General features: G+C 48.8%; 1 protein-coding gene across 3 annotated transcripts in view; it reads left to right on the plus strand.

The window, feature by feature from the left end:
- Window positions 1-13,251, plus strand: part of GALNT14 (polypeptide N-acetylgalactosaminyltransferase 14) — a 93,141-nt gene that overhangs the window by 57,935 nt on the left and 21,955 nt on the right. For all 3 annotated transcript variants that reach the window (XR_013773371.1, XM_079298620.1, XM_079298621.1), the window contains 6 exons: window positions 856-923; window positions 3,419-3,484; window positions 5,506-5,627; window positions 9,881-9,968; window positions 10,618-10,702; window positions 12,082-12,185. Coding sequence is in view for 2 of the 3 variants with exons in the window: in XM_079298620.1 (XP_079154746.1) it covers window positions 856-923; window positions 3,419-3,484; window positions 5,506-5,627; window positions 9,881-9,968; window positions 10,618-10,702; window positions 12,082-12,185 (533 nt within the window). In the remaining variant the exon portion in view is untranslated. The remainder of the gene's footprint in view (window positions 1-855; window positions 924-3,418; window positions 3,485-5,505; window positions 5,628-9,880; window positions 9,969-10,617; window positions 10,703-12,081; window positions 12,186-13,251) is intronic.

A 13,251-nucleotide genomic window follows, 5' to 3' on the forward strand; every position in this document is an offset into this window, starting at 1 on the left:
TTTGCTGGGGCAGGACTTTAAGCATGTATAATAGCAACTGCAACTCCATGTCTTATGTGTCAGGGTGACTTTTGCACTGCTGTTTGTTTGGAGATTAAATTGCTGGAGCCAGTGCAGCCAATCCATGACCTCTGCACCATGAGAAAAAAAGGAAAGAACAGGTGTAGATTTTTTAATAATCACAATAATAACCCTTGGTGGTGTAATTAAGAGGAGCTTGTAGCTTTGAGCCATGTTCCACAATGTCTGTGTACAGGGAGGGAGCTGTGAGCCACATCCTCCAGCCTCTCTCTCATTACCTAGGTGGGCTCCAACCCTGCTCTCATCCTCTCGGCAGCCTCTGCCACACAGTCAGCTCACAGATAAAAACAGTTGTCCTGCCACAGCTGTGAGCTGTGTAAAGATGGGTTTGAGCTGGGTAATTTTCTCTGTGTTGGCTCTGCTGTTGCTGGACACCATATCATTAGCCTCAGAGGAGGTGGAGAGGTGACAGCAGCTTTGCTGTAAGCCCAGTTAGGAGTATTGGTGCAATTTGGAAAGTAAAAAATAGCACCAGGTTTTCCTGGCTTTATGTGGGGCTCTGCTTTTGCTCACAAAGGTGAGAAGGGTATTTCAGCTTTTTCCTAGGAATACAGAGCACTTGGCTCCTAGATCAGGCTATGGGGAGTTGATAGCCAGGCATTGCAGATTACTGGGGGATGGTTTCTGGGTTCTTACCTAGTGTATGCTTTCTGGAAATCCAAGCCTGGTCTTCTGTGCTTTGGCAGGGGGTCAGTTCCTTGGCTTTTCCGCTCCATTTGCTGGGTTGTTAAGTTGATCAAGCACTGTCATGGATTTTCTCTCTTCATTCCTTAGCGTGCTGAACCGCACCCCGGTGCACCTGGTCCATGAAATCATACTCGTGGATGACTTCAGTGATGACCGTAAGTGACCCCTTCCCTGTTAAAAGCAAAGGGCCAAAAACCCTGGGAGAGACTGGGATTAGTGCTGGGACAGGGGAGAGTTTGCTGGAGTGGAAGGCAATTTAAAACCCTGTGGCTGTGAAGAGCAAACCCTGCTGTGCTGGGTTTGCATCACCACATGTAGAATTCAAATTCCAGATGATCCAACCTCTTCTCAACGAAAATAGTGCAAGAAAAGCGCTTGGCAAATCGTTTTTATGCCCAGCAGATGCGAATCCAATCCTTACATGGCTGTATGCCACCATGGCTGTGGTGTGTTTGATCTGGCTTTCAGCTGTAGCCAGGAGCAGTTCTGGGTTGACACCACTGGAATTCCACAGGACTGTGACAGTCTGACCCTCTTGACCCTATGTATATGTTCTGCATACATTTATGTGGATGGTTAGCAACTCTTGATTATTTTTTTTCACATTCTTTTTCACCCATGGAAAGAGGATTCCCTGCATGGGTTTCCCATTTCTGATGTGCACCATAAATAGCATTGTACACCACACAAACAGCCCACATCCTCCTGCTGTTCTCTCCCAGTTAACAGCATGACTCAAGGGAAATCAATAGCTCTGGTCTCCAGTTGAAAGTAGCTGAAGCCCCACGGGCTCCCAGGGAACCACCCCAGCTAAAGACCTTGTCTAGTGCAGTGGGAGAGTTGGAGATCTAAGTGCTCAGAAATACTGTCTCAGGCATAAAAAGGATGATAAACTGGCTGAGTGGTCTGTGGCACTTATGTTTCAAGGAGCTGCAAAATAAAGCTGTTTACTTGGAAATGTGAAAACAAAGCCAGATAGGTTTCTTTAAAAAAAAACAGATCTAGGCTTTGCTCTTGGATGTTATAAATAGGCACTGCCTCAGAGAGCATTAGGGACAGATTTCACACAAGACCCACTTCTTGGCATTGTCACCTGCCTGGGAAGTTGATGAAGCTAGGGGAAGGAGCTGCTGTGATTAGGGTGAGCTCTGGAGCAGCTCCAGCACACAGGGCAGCCAGGCTGGGCAAGTCTGGGAACTGGCAGAATGGCTGTGACAGGGAAGAAGAGCAGGTGCAGGGACTTGAGCTGCCCTGGAGAACAGCAAATTTTTGGAGGGTGGAGGAAGTAAATACCAGGTATTTGGCTAAATAGGGGGAGTACTTGCCTTCCTGGAAGGGGGGAGGTTTGCAGGAACACAGCTCCCCTGTCCCAGCATGCCAAGTGCTATGAGCCAGGGAGAAGGAACAGGGCTGGGTCTTAACTCATCCCAGGGCACCAAAAGTGAGCCTGTTTCCTGTGTAACTTGGGGCAGCCCCTCAGCTACTCGGTGCTTCTCAGCTATCTGACATCTTTGCTGTGATAGTCTGAGCCTGCTGGCATCTGCTCTGCATGCATTTACATAAAATACATTCATTTGCATAATGCACTACACACACATGGTCAGTATTTTCCCTGCAACCCACCCCAAGCAATTAGTGCTTTTATCTCATGCCCAGTTGTGTCTTGTTTCTCACCTCACTCAGCCTGCTGACTTGTTATTCACTGGGATGCAGTTCTTCAGCACATGAGTTCCCACTATCCCCAGCAGATTTTCATTGTGAGTCTGCAGCCAAGCCCTGCCACTTCTGCTCCCCTGTTCCAGCTCTGTCCCTGAGTTGTTGAGGCTGTGGGTACAATGATCTCTTGCTGACAGGCATTTCTGGAGTGGGTGAAAGTTCTTGTGGGGGTGTGTGGGTTCAGGGTTTGGGCAGAGGGGATAGAACCCTCACCTCTGTGTTTATAGTGCTGAGGAAGAGGGGGCAGAGGGTTGAGAGCCATGAATGGGTTGTGGAGGTCATAGTGTGGGTGTGTAGAGGTGGAGGAGCTGTGATGGGTAGGTACACCTGACATCCTCCACTTTGGTGGGAGAAATTTGGGTGGGAAGGGATAGATCCTAGGGCTGTGTGTGGGGTTTCAGGACCTCCCTAGCTCAGGTGTAGAGGGCTTTCAGGCCTTCCTGCCCCATGGAGCTTTTGCCCAGGGTGTGAGAAGCCCTCAGCTGCTCCACAGGGCTCTCCTTGAGCATCCCTTTCTCCTTGCTGAAGGCTCCAGGCCACCACAGGAAGCTCCTGCCCTGCCAGGCAGACACGCATCAACAGCTTGTGCGTTGCTTTGCAGCTACCAAAAATAGTCATTTGCATTGATGTGCAAAAATTTAGATTCTGACCTGAACCACAACTTTTCTATGCTGATTTTAGTGCATAATTCAGCTGCTCTCAGTGTAAATCTGCTGATTTTACACTAGTTTTAAGAAAACTGCTGCTCTGCTCGGCCCAATTTATACTTTGTGAGCTGAGGGGTAAGGTTGTTGTGACCCAGCAGTGCCACTGCCCTAAACAAGCCAACAGCCAGAGCAGGGCAGGGTGCTGTGCCTGCTCCCAGTGTCTGCTAGGAGTGCCCGTGGGTGCTGGCAGGGCTGAGGGTGACTGTCCCCCCTCTGTGTCTCCCCAGCTGACGACTGCCGCTTGCTGGGCCAGCTGCCCAAGGTGCAGTGCCTGCGGAACGGACGGCGGGAAGGTAAGAGCTGCCTGCCCACAGGGACACAGCTTTGGGAGGAGTGGCAGTGGTGCAGCCAGGGAAACCTCCATGGGGTGGCCAGCAAGGAGGTCAGTGGCTCCTGGGAATCAGGAGATTAAAGAAAACATGATAAAGAGCTGGGATTTGAAATGGATCTCCCCGCTCTCGCTGAAAAAGATGGGACTATTAAGATATCCAGTGAGGCTCAGCTGTAGCTTATTAGCCAGAAAATTAGAACAGGCAAAACAAAGCCCCGGGTCTTATTTGTAAAGATGTTTGCTCTAATGAAAAAGAGAAGATCTGCTCCTGCTGCTTCTGTGGGATTTTTTTTTTTTTTTTTAATAATTAATTATATTTGAGAGATTAAGAAGGGCTATATGGGGGATGATTGCATGTCCTATTGGGCTGCTGCTGGCAACCTTTTGAGACATCTTCCCATTCCCCATGGCCTGAATGTGTGTTTCAATTCCTGGTTTGCAGTATTAGGATAACTAAAAACAAAGAAGTTTTACAATGCTTCAAATCCATTGTGTGCATCCAGGTCAGTGTTGGGTTGAGTGGACTGAAGAGAGGGGAAGGTTCTTTTCTCCATGGATTTTTTCTGCAGAGGTTTCAGCTCTGCAGGTCTGGTGACAGGGTGGCATCAGGCCCCATGAATGTAAGAGACAATCCAGCTTTTGCACATTAAGGGAGTTCTCCATAGACCTGCACGTCCTTCTCACCTTTCTCCCCTGTGTTATGGGGGTATGTGTGTGCTCATCTTCAGCAGCTGATAGACCTGCAGTTATTGGTGCTGTATAAATCAGTCACAATGTGGGGACTCAACCTTACCTTGCTGAGTACATCACTTAAACTGTATACCCCAGGGGTTGCCAGGGTTTGGGAGGGGCAGGGGTGGGTGAAGAAGAACATACCTAAGCACAAGATCTTAGGAGTCACAGAGAGAGGTACAGGGACAAGTCTGCATTGTAGGAGACCTTGGCAAAGGCTGGATGCTCCAGGCTTTGTTCAGGTGTTCCCTCTCCTGCTCAGAGGCTGTTCCTTAACCCCTTTCCCTTGGGAATTTTAATATGAAAATCAGTGACCTTCTGCATGACCCTGATATATGGCTGCTCCCTGAAATTCTGTCTCTCTTTATTTGTCCATATGTTCCCTTGTATTTCCACTGTTTCTCCTTCATAAAGAAGTTCTGCTCCCCTTGAATCATCTGTGTCTCCTCTTGTTTGCCAACAAACCATCTCCTTTCTTGGTTTCCTTGGATGCCATGGTTCCCTTGAGCATCCACTGCAGGCAGAAGTGTTGGAAAGCTGGTAAACCTGCATAAGTAGGAACAGGGCATCTTTAAGAGCAATGATCTTGCCCAAGAGTCTAGTGTGAAATCCATGTGTGCAGCTGCTTTCCATGACCTGTCTCTTTATTCATTTTTCTTTCTCACAAATGCGTGCAGCAATTCATTCCCACCTCAAATGGCTTCAAATTCGCCATCATGGCCCTGATAAATCAAGCACCTTGCAAAGCCAACCCACTTTCCTTGGTGGAAAATGTGTTCCTATTGAGCTGCAGATCAGCTCCCAGGGTGGGAGAGAGATCTGGGGATCACTGGGACACAGAAGGGGTCACAGTGAAAAAGTTAATAGTCTGGGAACAGCTTGATTCTGGCACAAAGTGTTCCCACCCTCAACTCCTCTGCCTCACATCTATGTTAGATTTGTTGCCTGCAGAGGGTCATGAAAGCATTTTGAGTCATGTTTTGTCCCAGAAGGTGACAGCAGAACTAATTGTGCAAACTACATATTGGCAGAAGTGCCATAAATCAGTAACCTTAGTGGAGCCATTTATTTCCCCGGGCATCTTAGGAAATGCTTGGCATACTTTGCAGCATTGGAAAGGAGACAGTGATCCTGGGCTATGTTTTATCTGGGTGGGATTTAGGCAGGTTGAAACTGGAAGGGAGAGTGGAGGAGGATGGGGGTGTCACCCATCCATCTGGGCAGCAGCTGACATGGCACATCCCTGCACAGGTCTGATCCGCTCCCGAATCCGAGGGGCAGACGTGGCAAAAGCAGCTGTCCTGACCTTCCTGGACAGTCACTGCGAGGTGAATAAGGACTGGCTGCTCCCTCTGCTGCAGAGGATCAAAGAGGTGAGTGCTCCTGAGAGACCAGAGTCCCCCTCTGGGGATGCATCCCCATGTTCCTCTCTTCCTCTCAGTGGGTGTGACCATCCAAGCATAACCAGCTGCATGCAAGCATCTAAGTCAGGGGTACAGAGAAGCCTTTTGGGGCTCAAAGTGGCCTTTTCTGCTCTTCCTCCACCCAGCAGGCGGGTGGGGTGTCTGTGTGACTGGGGTGGGTGGGACAAGGTGTCTCCCAGGGCCGTGGGGCTCTAACTGGCAAGCACAGGTTGAGTGGTGGTAGGGGAATAGGTGGGCAGTGCTCCAGCAGAGATTTTAATTAGGCTCATGTAGAATGCTCAGTGATGATGATTTAAGGGAGTGACGGCTCCTTGAATAGGGGCCGAATTTAATTTCATGCAAATTAAGCGCTAATAAATTGATTTAATAGGATTTAAATTCTGCTGATTTCAGAGCAGACAATGACATTCACCTTTCCCTGGCGGCGGCTCCCTTGCCAGACGTGCACACAGAGGTTGCTGGTGCCTTGTCACTCGAGTCAGGGGGGCTCTGTGCCCATGACCTGCTGGCAGCAGAGAGCAGGGATTGAAACCTTCAGCTCCAGTGCAGATGCACCATCCTTTCCCTTCATTGTGCCACACTCCTTGACCCTTGCTACACCTCTTCCTCCTGGTGGCTGGTGTTAATTACTCAGCAATTTTAAAACTACTGAGTTGCATTGACATAAGGGCAGTTGAGGAGCAAGAGGAGGCTGAGGTGGTGGGTCAAGGATAAACCTGGCTGGCTGGTGTTCACAGTGCCCCTGACCTAAGGCATCCTGCTTTTCACACCTGCAGATGTGATGGCTGTGATGGCTGGGCTGTGCATCCCCTCTGTGTGTCAGCAGTGGGACTGGGGGAAGGGGGGCACAGCACCAGGTCAGGTCCCTCCACACGGGCGAGGGCAGTCAGTGCTGCTGGTGTTTGTAGCACAGCCAGCACTGGAGAGGTCCCAACCTTGGTTTGCAGGCTGGGCCACAGAGCTGCTGATAGATGGTAATGTAATGGAAATGGTCTTTTCATATCATTGATCGTGGCTCTGGGAGAGTTAGGAGAACACAGGCTGTGATATCCCACTGGAGCCTCATAGCTGGCCTCTCCAGGGTGGGAGTCACTGCTGAACTTTACAGCATCACTTGTTCCTCTGGGCTTTTTGAAGGCAGGCATTCCTTGCTTTTTGTCAAAGCCCTGCTTGTACTTCAGTGAGGAGTATCCACAGCAATTGCCTCTTTCCCAGGCAGAGCTTTTGATGTGTTTTGTCTGGAGAAAGGCAGCAAAGGCAGCAGGAAGGGGGCTGGCAAATCTGCTTTCCCACACAGCTCCAGGACAGTGCCTCAGGTGCCACATCCATGGGGTAGGTGAGTGTGAATGCCATGTGCAGCATCTCCATAGGAGTTTCAGTACCTTGAGTCTGAATGCAGCATCAGACACAGGCATCACCTCTGTGAACTCTTCTGGATTGAATCTTTCCCCAGCTGGAAGTAAGGCATTCTGTAAGCTTGTAGTGCTGCTCGTGCTGCCCTGACCTTGCCCAGAATCTTGCAGCCTCGGGCAGCAGGGGAGATGTACTACAAAGAGTGTTGAGGAAGGTGCAAAGCCAGAGGAGTCCTGCTTGCCTGAAGCTGCAGGATATGGGCAGTCCTCAGTCTCCTTCTTGCAGGCCCACCGTGCCCATCCTTGCCAGCAGGGTTAAGTATTGATCAGTGAAGTGTATGAAATGTTACTGCTGCCACCTTCAGGCTGTGCTCTACAGATGGGCTCCCTGTCCACCTGCTCCATGAGGATCAGCTGCCTAGGAAGAGCATTTTCTTGCTCTGTTGATCCCAGGAACAGTCTGTTTTGAGCTGATGTGGTTTAAGTTCCAAGCAAACAAGCAGTGAGTCCCTTAAAGCACACCCATCATTTTTGCCACCCCGCGCTTTGCATCTCTTATTTTCTCAGCCAGAGCAGCTATTGCTGCCAGTTCCCATGGTGGGAAGTGCCAGAACCCATGTGTGCCACCATGCACCCCTGGGGAGGTGCCCCTCAGGTTCCACCTCGAGCTTTCCCAGCTGCTGATGGTTTTCCCTCCAAGGCTGATGCTCGCTGGTGGGTGTGGGCAGCATGAAACCAGGATTTGGAAACAAGCAGGAAGAGCAAGTGATGGAGTATGGGGGAAAGAGAGAGGGTCTGGGGGATCTCAGTCCTGTGCCTGGGAGGGTGCCTGCCTCAGGGAGCAGCAGTGATGCTCAGTGTCTCACACCAGCCTTTGCAAACACATGGTTGAGAGTGTGGGCCTGGCCTCTTAGTTTTACTTATGGAACAAACATCTCCAAAGCCATTAATGGTGCATTTCATTGGAGTGACTTTTCTAAAAATGTAATTATCCATCCCGAGGTGTTTTTACAGAATGACTCAACAGGCTCACCCCAAAACTGGTTTTGCAAATGGCACTGGATAAACCAATGAATGGTGTCCCCCTACTCCCAGCTCAAATATCCCAGTCTGGTGCTTTCCTGGCAAAAAGGAGACACGAGGGGCAGCCTGGCTAATCTTTGCCTAATCCTGCTGTGGGGCCAGAGGAGCAACTCTGGCCCCTTTTGTTGACCATTACAATGTCAGGATGTAGAGGCTGAGAGCCACATCACAGCCAAGGTCCTTCTCCAAGGCTGAAATGTATCTGTTATCTTCAACACCATTTTCAGAGCTTTTTCATCTTGGTTTAGATCCATACATTGGTGTGTTTGTAAAGTGCATTGCAGAAATGAATTCTCAGGTTTGTGAGAGAACTGAAGGTTTGGGTGTTGTGAATATTAACATACCCTGGTATGGGTGGGTATCAAAAAAACGCAGAAAGATGAAGTTTGCTATAATAAGATCTGGTGCTCAGCCCAAAATAAATCATAGCAACAGCGCTGTGCTCTTGTGCATGCCATGGTTTTCTTTTGAGGGTCAGAGAGACCTTCATGAAAGCTGAGTAAATATAAATGTTCCCAGGACATGGCAGAGAAAGTGAGGCAGGGAGAAGACAGCACTGCTCAAGGTTAGCATTTTGCAGTAGTGCACTCAGCCCAGATGTGAAGGGGATTTTCTTACAAGAAGTTGTCAGCTAGCTGAAAGTGCTCACCTGTAAGATGGTTGAGGGGCAGGTTCTAAATGAGTGGATGCAATCCTTTCCCTGCAATGCTCAGCACACAAAGCAGATGCTTTGCTCAAAACCTTCCCCATAGCCTCAGGCAATTAAAGGATGCTTGGCTGTGGCAGCCTGAGGGGCACTGCTCAGCAGCCACGGTGGATTTGGTGGGTTTGAAAGTCTCATGGTGCTTGGATGTAGCTTGTGTTTCCCCCGTGCAGCAGACCTTGCCCTTTCTGTGAGATGTTTGACTTACAGAAAGGGATGGTGAGACCCCTGGCTTGACCCTGTTATGGAAATACCAAGTATTTGTCACGCTCAATTGGAAAATCAGCTCTAGTCCAGCTCTCAGCTCATGGCCTTTGGTTACTTTTTCCTACTGCTGCATTTGAATACTCCTTTGTCAGGACTAATTTCTAAAACAAAGTCTTTCCCCAGTGAGAGAGCAAGCCCGAGTGTGCTCAGATGCTTTGCTTTGTATAGCTGTGAAAAACAATTTGATCTGGTGAGGGTAAAACCTTGAAGTTTGAGCTATAATTGGAGTTTGGGATTTTTGAAAAGAAAAAGGGAGATAAGAGACCAGTCAAAGCTGTCAGAGTCTCTTCCTCCCATAGATATTTTTGTTCATAACTGTTTGTATAATCTCTTTGCCCATAACAAGATGTTAATTAAATCACCACCAACTATTTTGAATAAATCAGGTCTTTCTTTTTTAACCCTTTCACAACTTTGGCAAAACTAACTGTATTGCCATAGTTTGTGCATTTATAAAGATACCCATATTGAAGCTGTTTGGCTGTGTTTTTCCTCTGTCATTTCAATTGCCTGTTTGTCACTTGACTTCTAAAACCCTGTTAAAAGTACTTAAGGGAGGTGAAAGGGGAATATTTTGGTGAATTTACAAAAGGCAGAAGGAGCTTTAACCCAGCCCAGCTGGATGCGAAGTACAGGCACAGTCTGAGGATGAGGAGACAGTGAGAGGCACTTGTCCCTGGCAAAACTGAGTGACACCAGTGTTTCTAGTCACTTGGTGTCTCCAGGTGTTTGGAGTCCCTTGCCCAGTTTGAATGGTGCCATCTGAAGTCATGGGTGTTTTTACTTCTGCTTTGCAGGATCCCACCCGAGTGGTCAGTCCCATTATTGACATCATCAACCTGGACACCTTTGCCTACGTGGCAGCTTCCTCTGACCTCAGAGGAGGTAAGTCCAAGCTTTGTGCACGTCCTGTGGGCATCCATTCCACGGTGGGAATGTGCACTGGCCTTTGCACCACACCTGTGTCCCCTGCTGCCTCACAAAGAGCACGGTGACACTGCTCAGTGCTCCTGCTGGCTGCTCCAGGGCTGCTCTGCACACAGGTGGGTGTGGAGTGAGAATGTGCTTGCTGCAGTGGATGAGGCGGTCAGGCAGGGAAGAAGGGTCACATCAAAGCCACCCTGGGCAGCACTGGAAGTGACAGCAGGAGATGGGAGATGTCTAGCCAGCAACTGGAGGATGCAAGTGTAATGCTTATTAGTATGCCTGTGCTATTTGTAGCACACAGTATCCATCAGAGCGTGCTTCTGTGTGCACAGGGGGACTAGGTTTCAGCAGCAGCTTTAATTCTGACTTTTCCTGCCTTTGGAGCACTTGACTTTGAAATTGTAATGCAATGTATTGTTTCTTGTTCATATGTAGTAGAAGATCTGTTAGGCATTGGACTTTTCTCTCAAGAGCTGCATCTCCTGTAGCTTAAGTAATTTGAAAGTGGGGAAAATGTTCCATCAAACACAGCTTCTGCAGCCTGCATTGCCTCCTAATCCATATCAATTTCTAATTTCCCTATGGCACTTCTCTTCTCTGGTTTTAGGTTTTGACTGGAGTCTGCATTTCAAATGGGAGCAGCTTTCCCCAGAGCAGAAAGCCAAACGACTTGATCCCACCGAGCCCATTAAGTAAGTCAGGAGAGGGAAGAAGGCACTTGAGTAATGGGGCAGGACAGGCTTCTCATGTGACTTCTTGTATCCCCATGCACCATAGCAGTGTGCAATCTCTTCCAGGACAGTTCTGAACTTTTAATACCTCCAGCAAGCTCCTGGCTAGGTTTTGCAGTGCAGCTTCACCTTCCAGCACTGAAGCCTGAGAATGCCACAAAGATAGAAGGGGTGCATTTATGGTTACTGGGGTTTGGGTTGTGCTAAGGATTATGGTTAGGGAAAAAAACCAGTGCTGTAGACAACTGCTTCTCTCAGTTCAGCTGCCACTTAAAACTAAGGTAGTATTCTCAGCCCACATAAACTTGGTGTCTTGTCCAGCCTTCCCAGATTAGCAGTGCTCTTCTGAACCTCTCTGAAGACTCCTCAGAAATGGGGATGTGCAGGAGATGAGGCAAAGCTGAATAGGAGAGGAGGTGCCATCTGTCCTCCTGCCATGGGATGGAGGGGTCCTTCCTTCTGCTGGAGATCTCTGCTAGAAGCAAGCCTGCTGCTGGTGTCTGCAGCCCCAGCCAGATGTGAGGTGTTGGAGGAGGCTCAGGGCCTCAGAAGGCTCTCAGGGGAGAAAGGCACTGCTTCTCCTTGGAATGCTGCTGTTAATAGGAGCTCTCATTGGCTTCCCAAAGGCTGGCCTTGCATTCCTGATCACTCTGCAATGTAGGACACTGTGGAGATTAGCCTGGGCACAGCAGTCACCTCTGCTCCCCCCAAGCCTGTACTGAGGCATCCACTGAGGCATTCAACTGTCTCCAGTTGAATGGAGATGGGACTTGTGCCAGCAAACAGTGAGTCTCCTCAAGTTATCTTCTGGGTCTGCCCTCCCCTCCTCCACAGGCCTTCTCTGTGCAGTTTTCTTAGCTAATCCAAGGAAAGAAAAATAACCCTGGTTTGAAATAAAGATCACACAGCTAGTGAAGGCTTTTAAAAAGCCCTTCTGAATTGGCTCTGCCTTCCTCTCCCCAGTAGAATGGTGCTCTTAATAGGCTGGCTCTAGGCAAAAAGCCTGTCTGAGTGAATAACCCCCGAGTGCTAAGTGCATTTTTGATGCTGAAGCCTACAATCAGGGCTGTCAACTTTGGGCTTGTAGGAGTTGTGCTGACGGGTGTATTAGCCAGTCATTAAGTGCCAGGCAATTTATGATTGACTGCAAAACACCAAGGTGGCTGAAAGAAGGGCTCAGATGCGTTTTGAGGTGTTTTGTCCTTTTCTGGGTGAGAAGGTGATACATGGGTAACATCCTGGTCATGGAAGAGGAGGCAAAGGGGAAGGGTTGATTCTGTGCATCCAGGTGCTGCAGCAGTGCTTGAGAGTGTGTGCTCTTCTCCTTGTCCATTCTGCAGGACACCCATCATTGCTGGGGGGCTGTTTGTGATTGACAAGGCCTGGTTCAACTACCTGGGGAAGTACGACAGTGCCATGGACATCTGGGGTGGGGAGAACTTCGGTGAGTTGCTCTTCATCCTCCTGTGCCTTGCTGTATTGGCTTCCCTTTCTGAGTCATGCCAGATGGATACAAGGTCATTTCAGATTTCACTTTGAATGTTCTGGGTGGTTTCCCTCATGGGTTCATAGGTTGTGGTCTTAGAAGAGTCAGAGATCTAGCAACCATGAATGATGGGAAGTGAGCAGTTGTTGGTACTTGGGACTGCCTGCCTTCCATGCTGCTTTGATTTTCTCTAGGTAAATACCTTCAACCACACAGTTTTCAGCTTTGGTGTTACCAACAGATGAGGGAACACTATGTGCACCTTCCTATTCCTTTCTGATCTAATTATCTCCTCAGTAAAGCAAAGAATATATCTTATTCCATTAATGACAACATTTCCAAGCTATAAACTGAGGTATCAGTCCCTGTTTGAGTTTGCAGAGTACCTGAAACTGTAGCTCCATCAGCATGCAGCAAACAGGTAGCAAAGTACCAGAGCTGCTTATCCATTCCTGTATCCCTGAGTGGCTGAGGGCTGCCTGGCTCTCTGTAATACTATCACTTTTTCTGCACCAAAAAAGGGTTGAGCTGACCTAAATTCTGTCACTTCTGGCCCTTATCATGTGGCAAGAGGGACATAAAGAAATCTCCTGCAAGCACACTTGAGAGGGCACATGAAAGAGGTAACAGCCTGTCCCTTGTCTGCTTGTTGAGCAGAGCTGCATCAGGCTGGGCTGTTCTCCCTCTGAAGCTGCAGTGATGCTGTGGATCAGGACAATAGACTGTACCCACGAAGGAAGGGGGAGGCACTCGATGTCAGGCAGGCAGGTCAGAACTGGCTTTAATAGCCTGCACCTCTGGGGAGTGGGGCTGGCCAGGAAGGAAGGCTCTTGTGTCTCAACACACACAGCAGTGCTGTCAGTCATCTAAGGGAGCAGATGCTGCTGCCTTGCAGTAATCCATCCATAGCCTGGCACTGGCGTTTCCTTCACATGCCTTGTCCCTCTAGAAATATTTTATTTATTTATTTTTATCTTGTTATGCAGTAGGAATCTCTTTCATGCTTTCTCATTGTGGGTGGGTA

Source organism: Erithacus rubecula (genome assembly GCF_903797595.1).
Source record: "Erithacus rubecula genome assembly, chromosome: 2".
Classification (NCBI taxonomy): Eukaryota; Metazoa; Chordata; class Aves; order Passeriformes; family Muscicapidae; genus Erithacus; species Erithacus rubecula.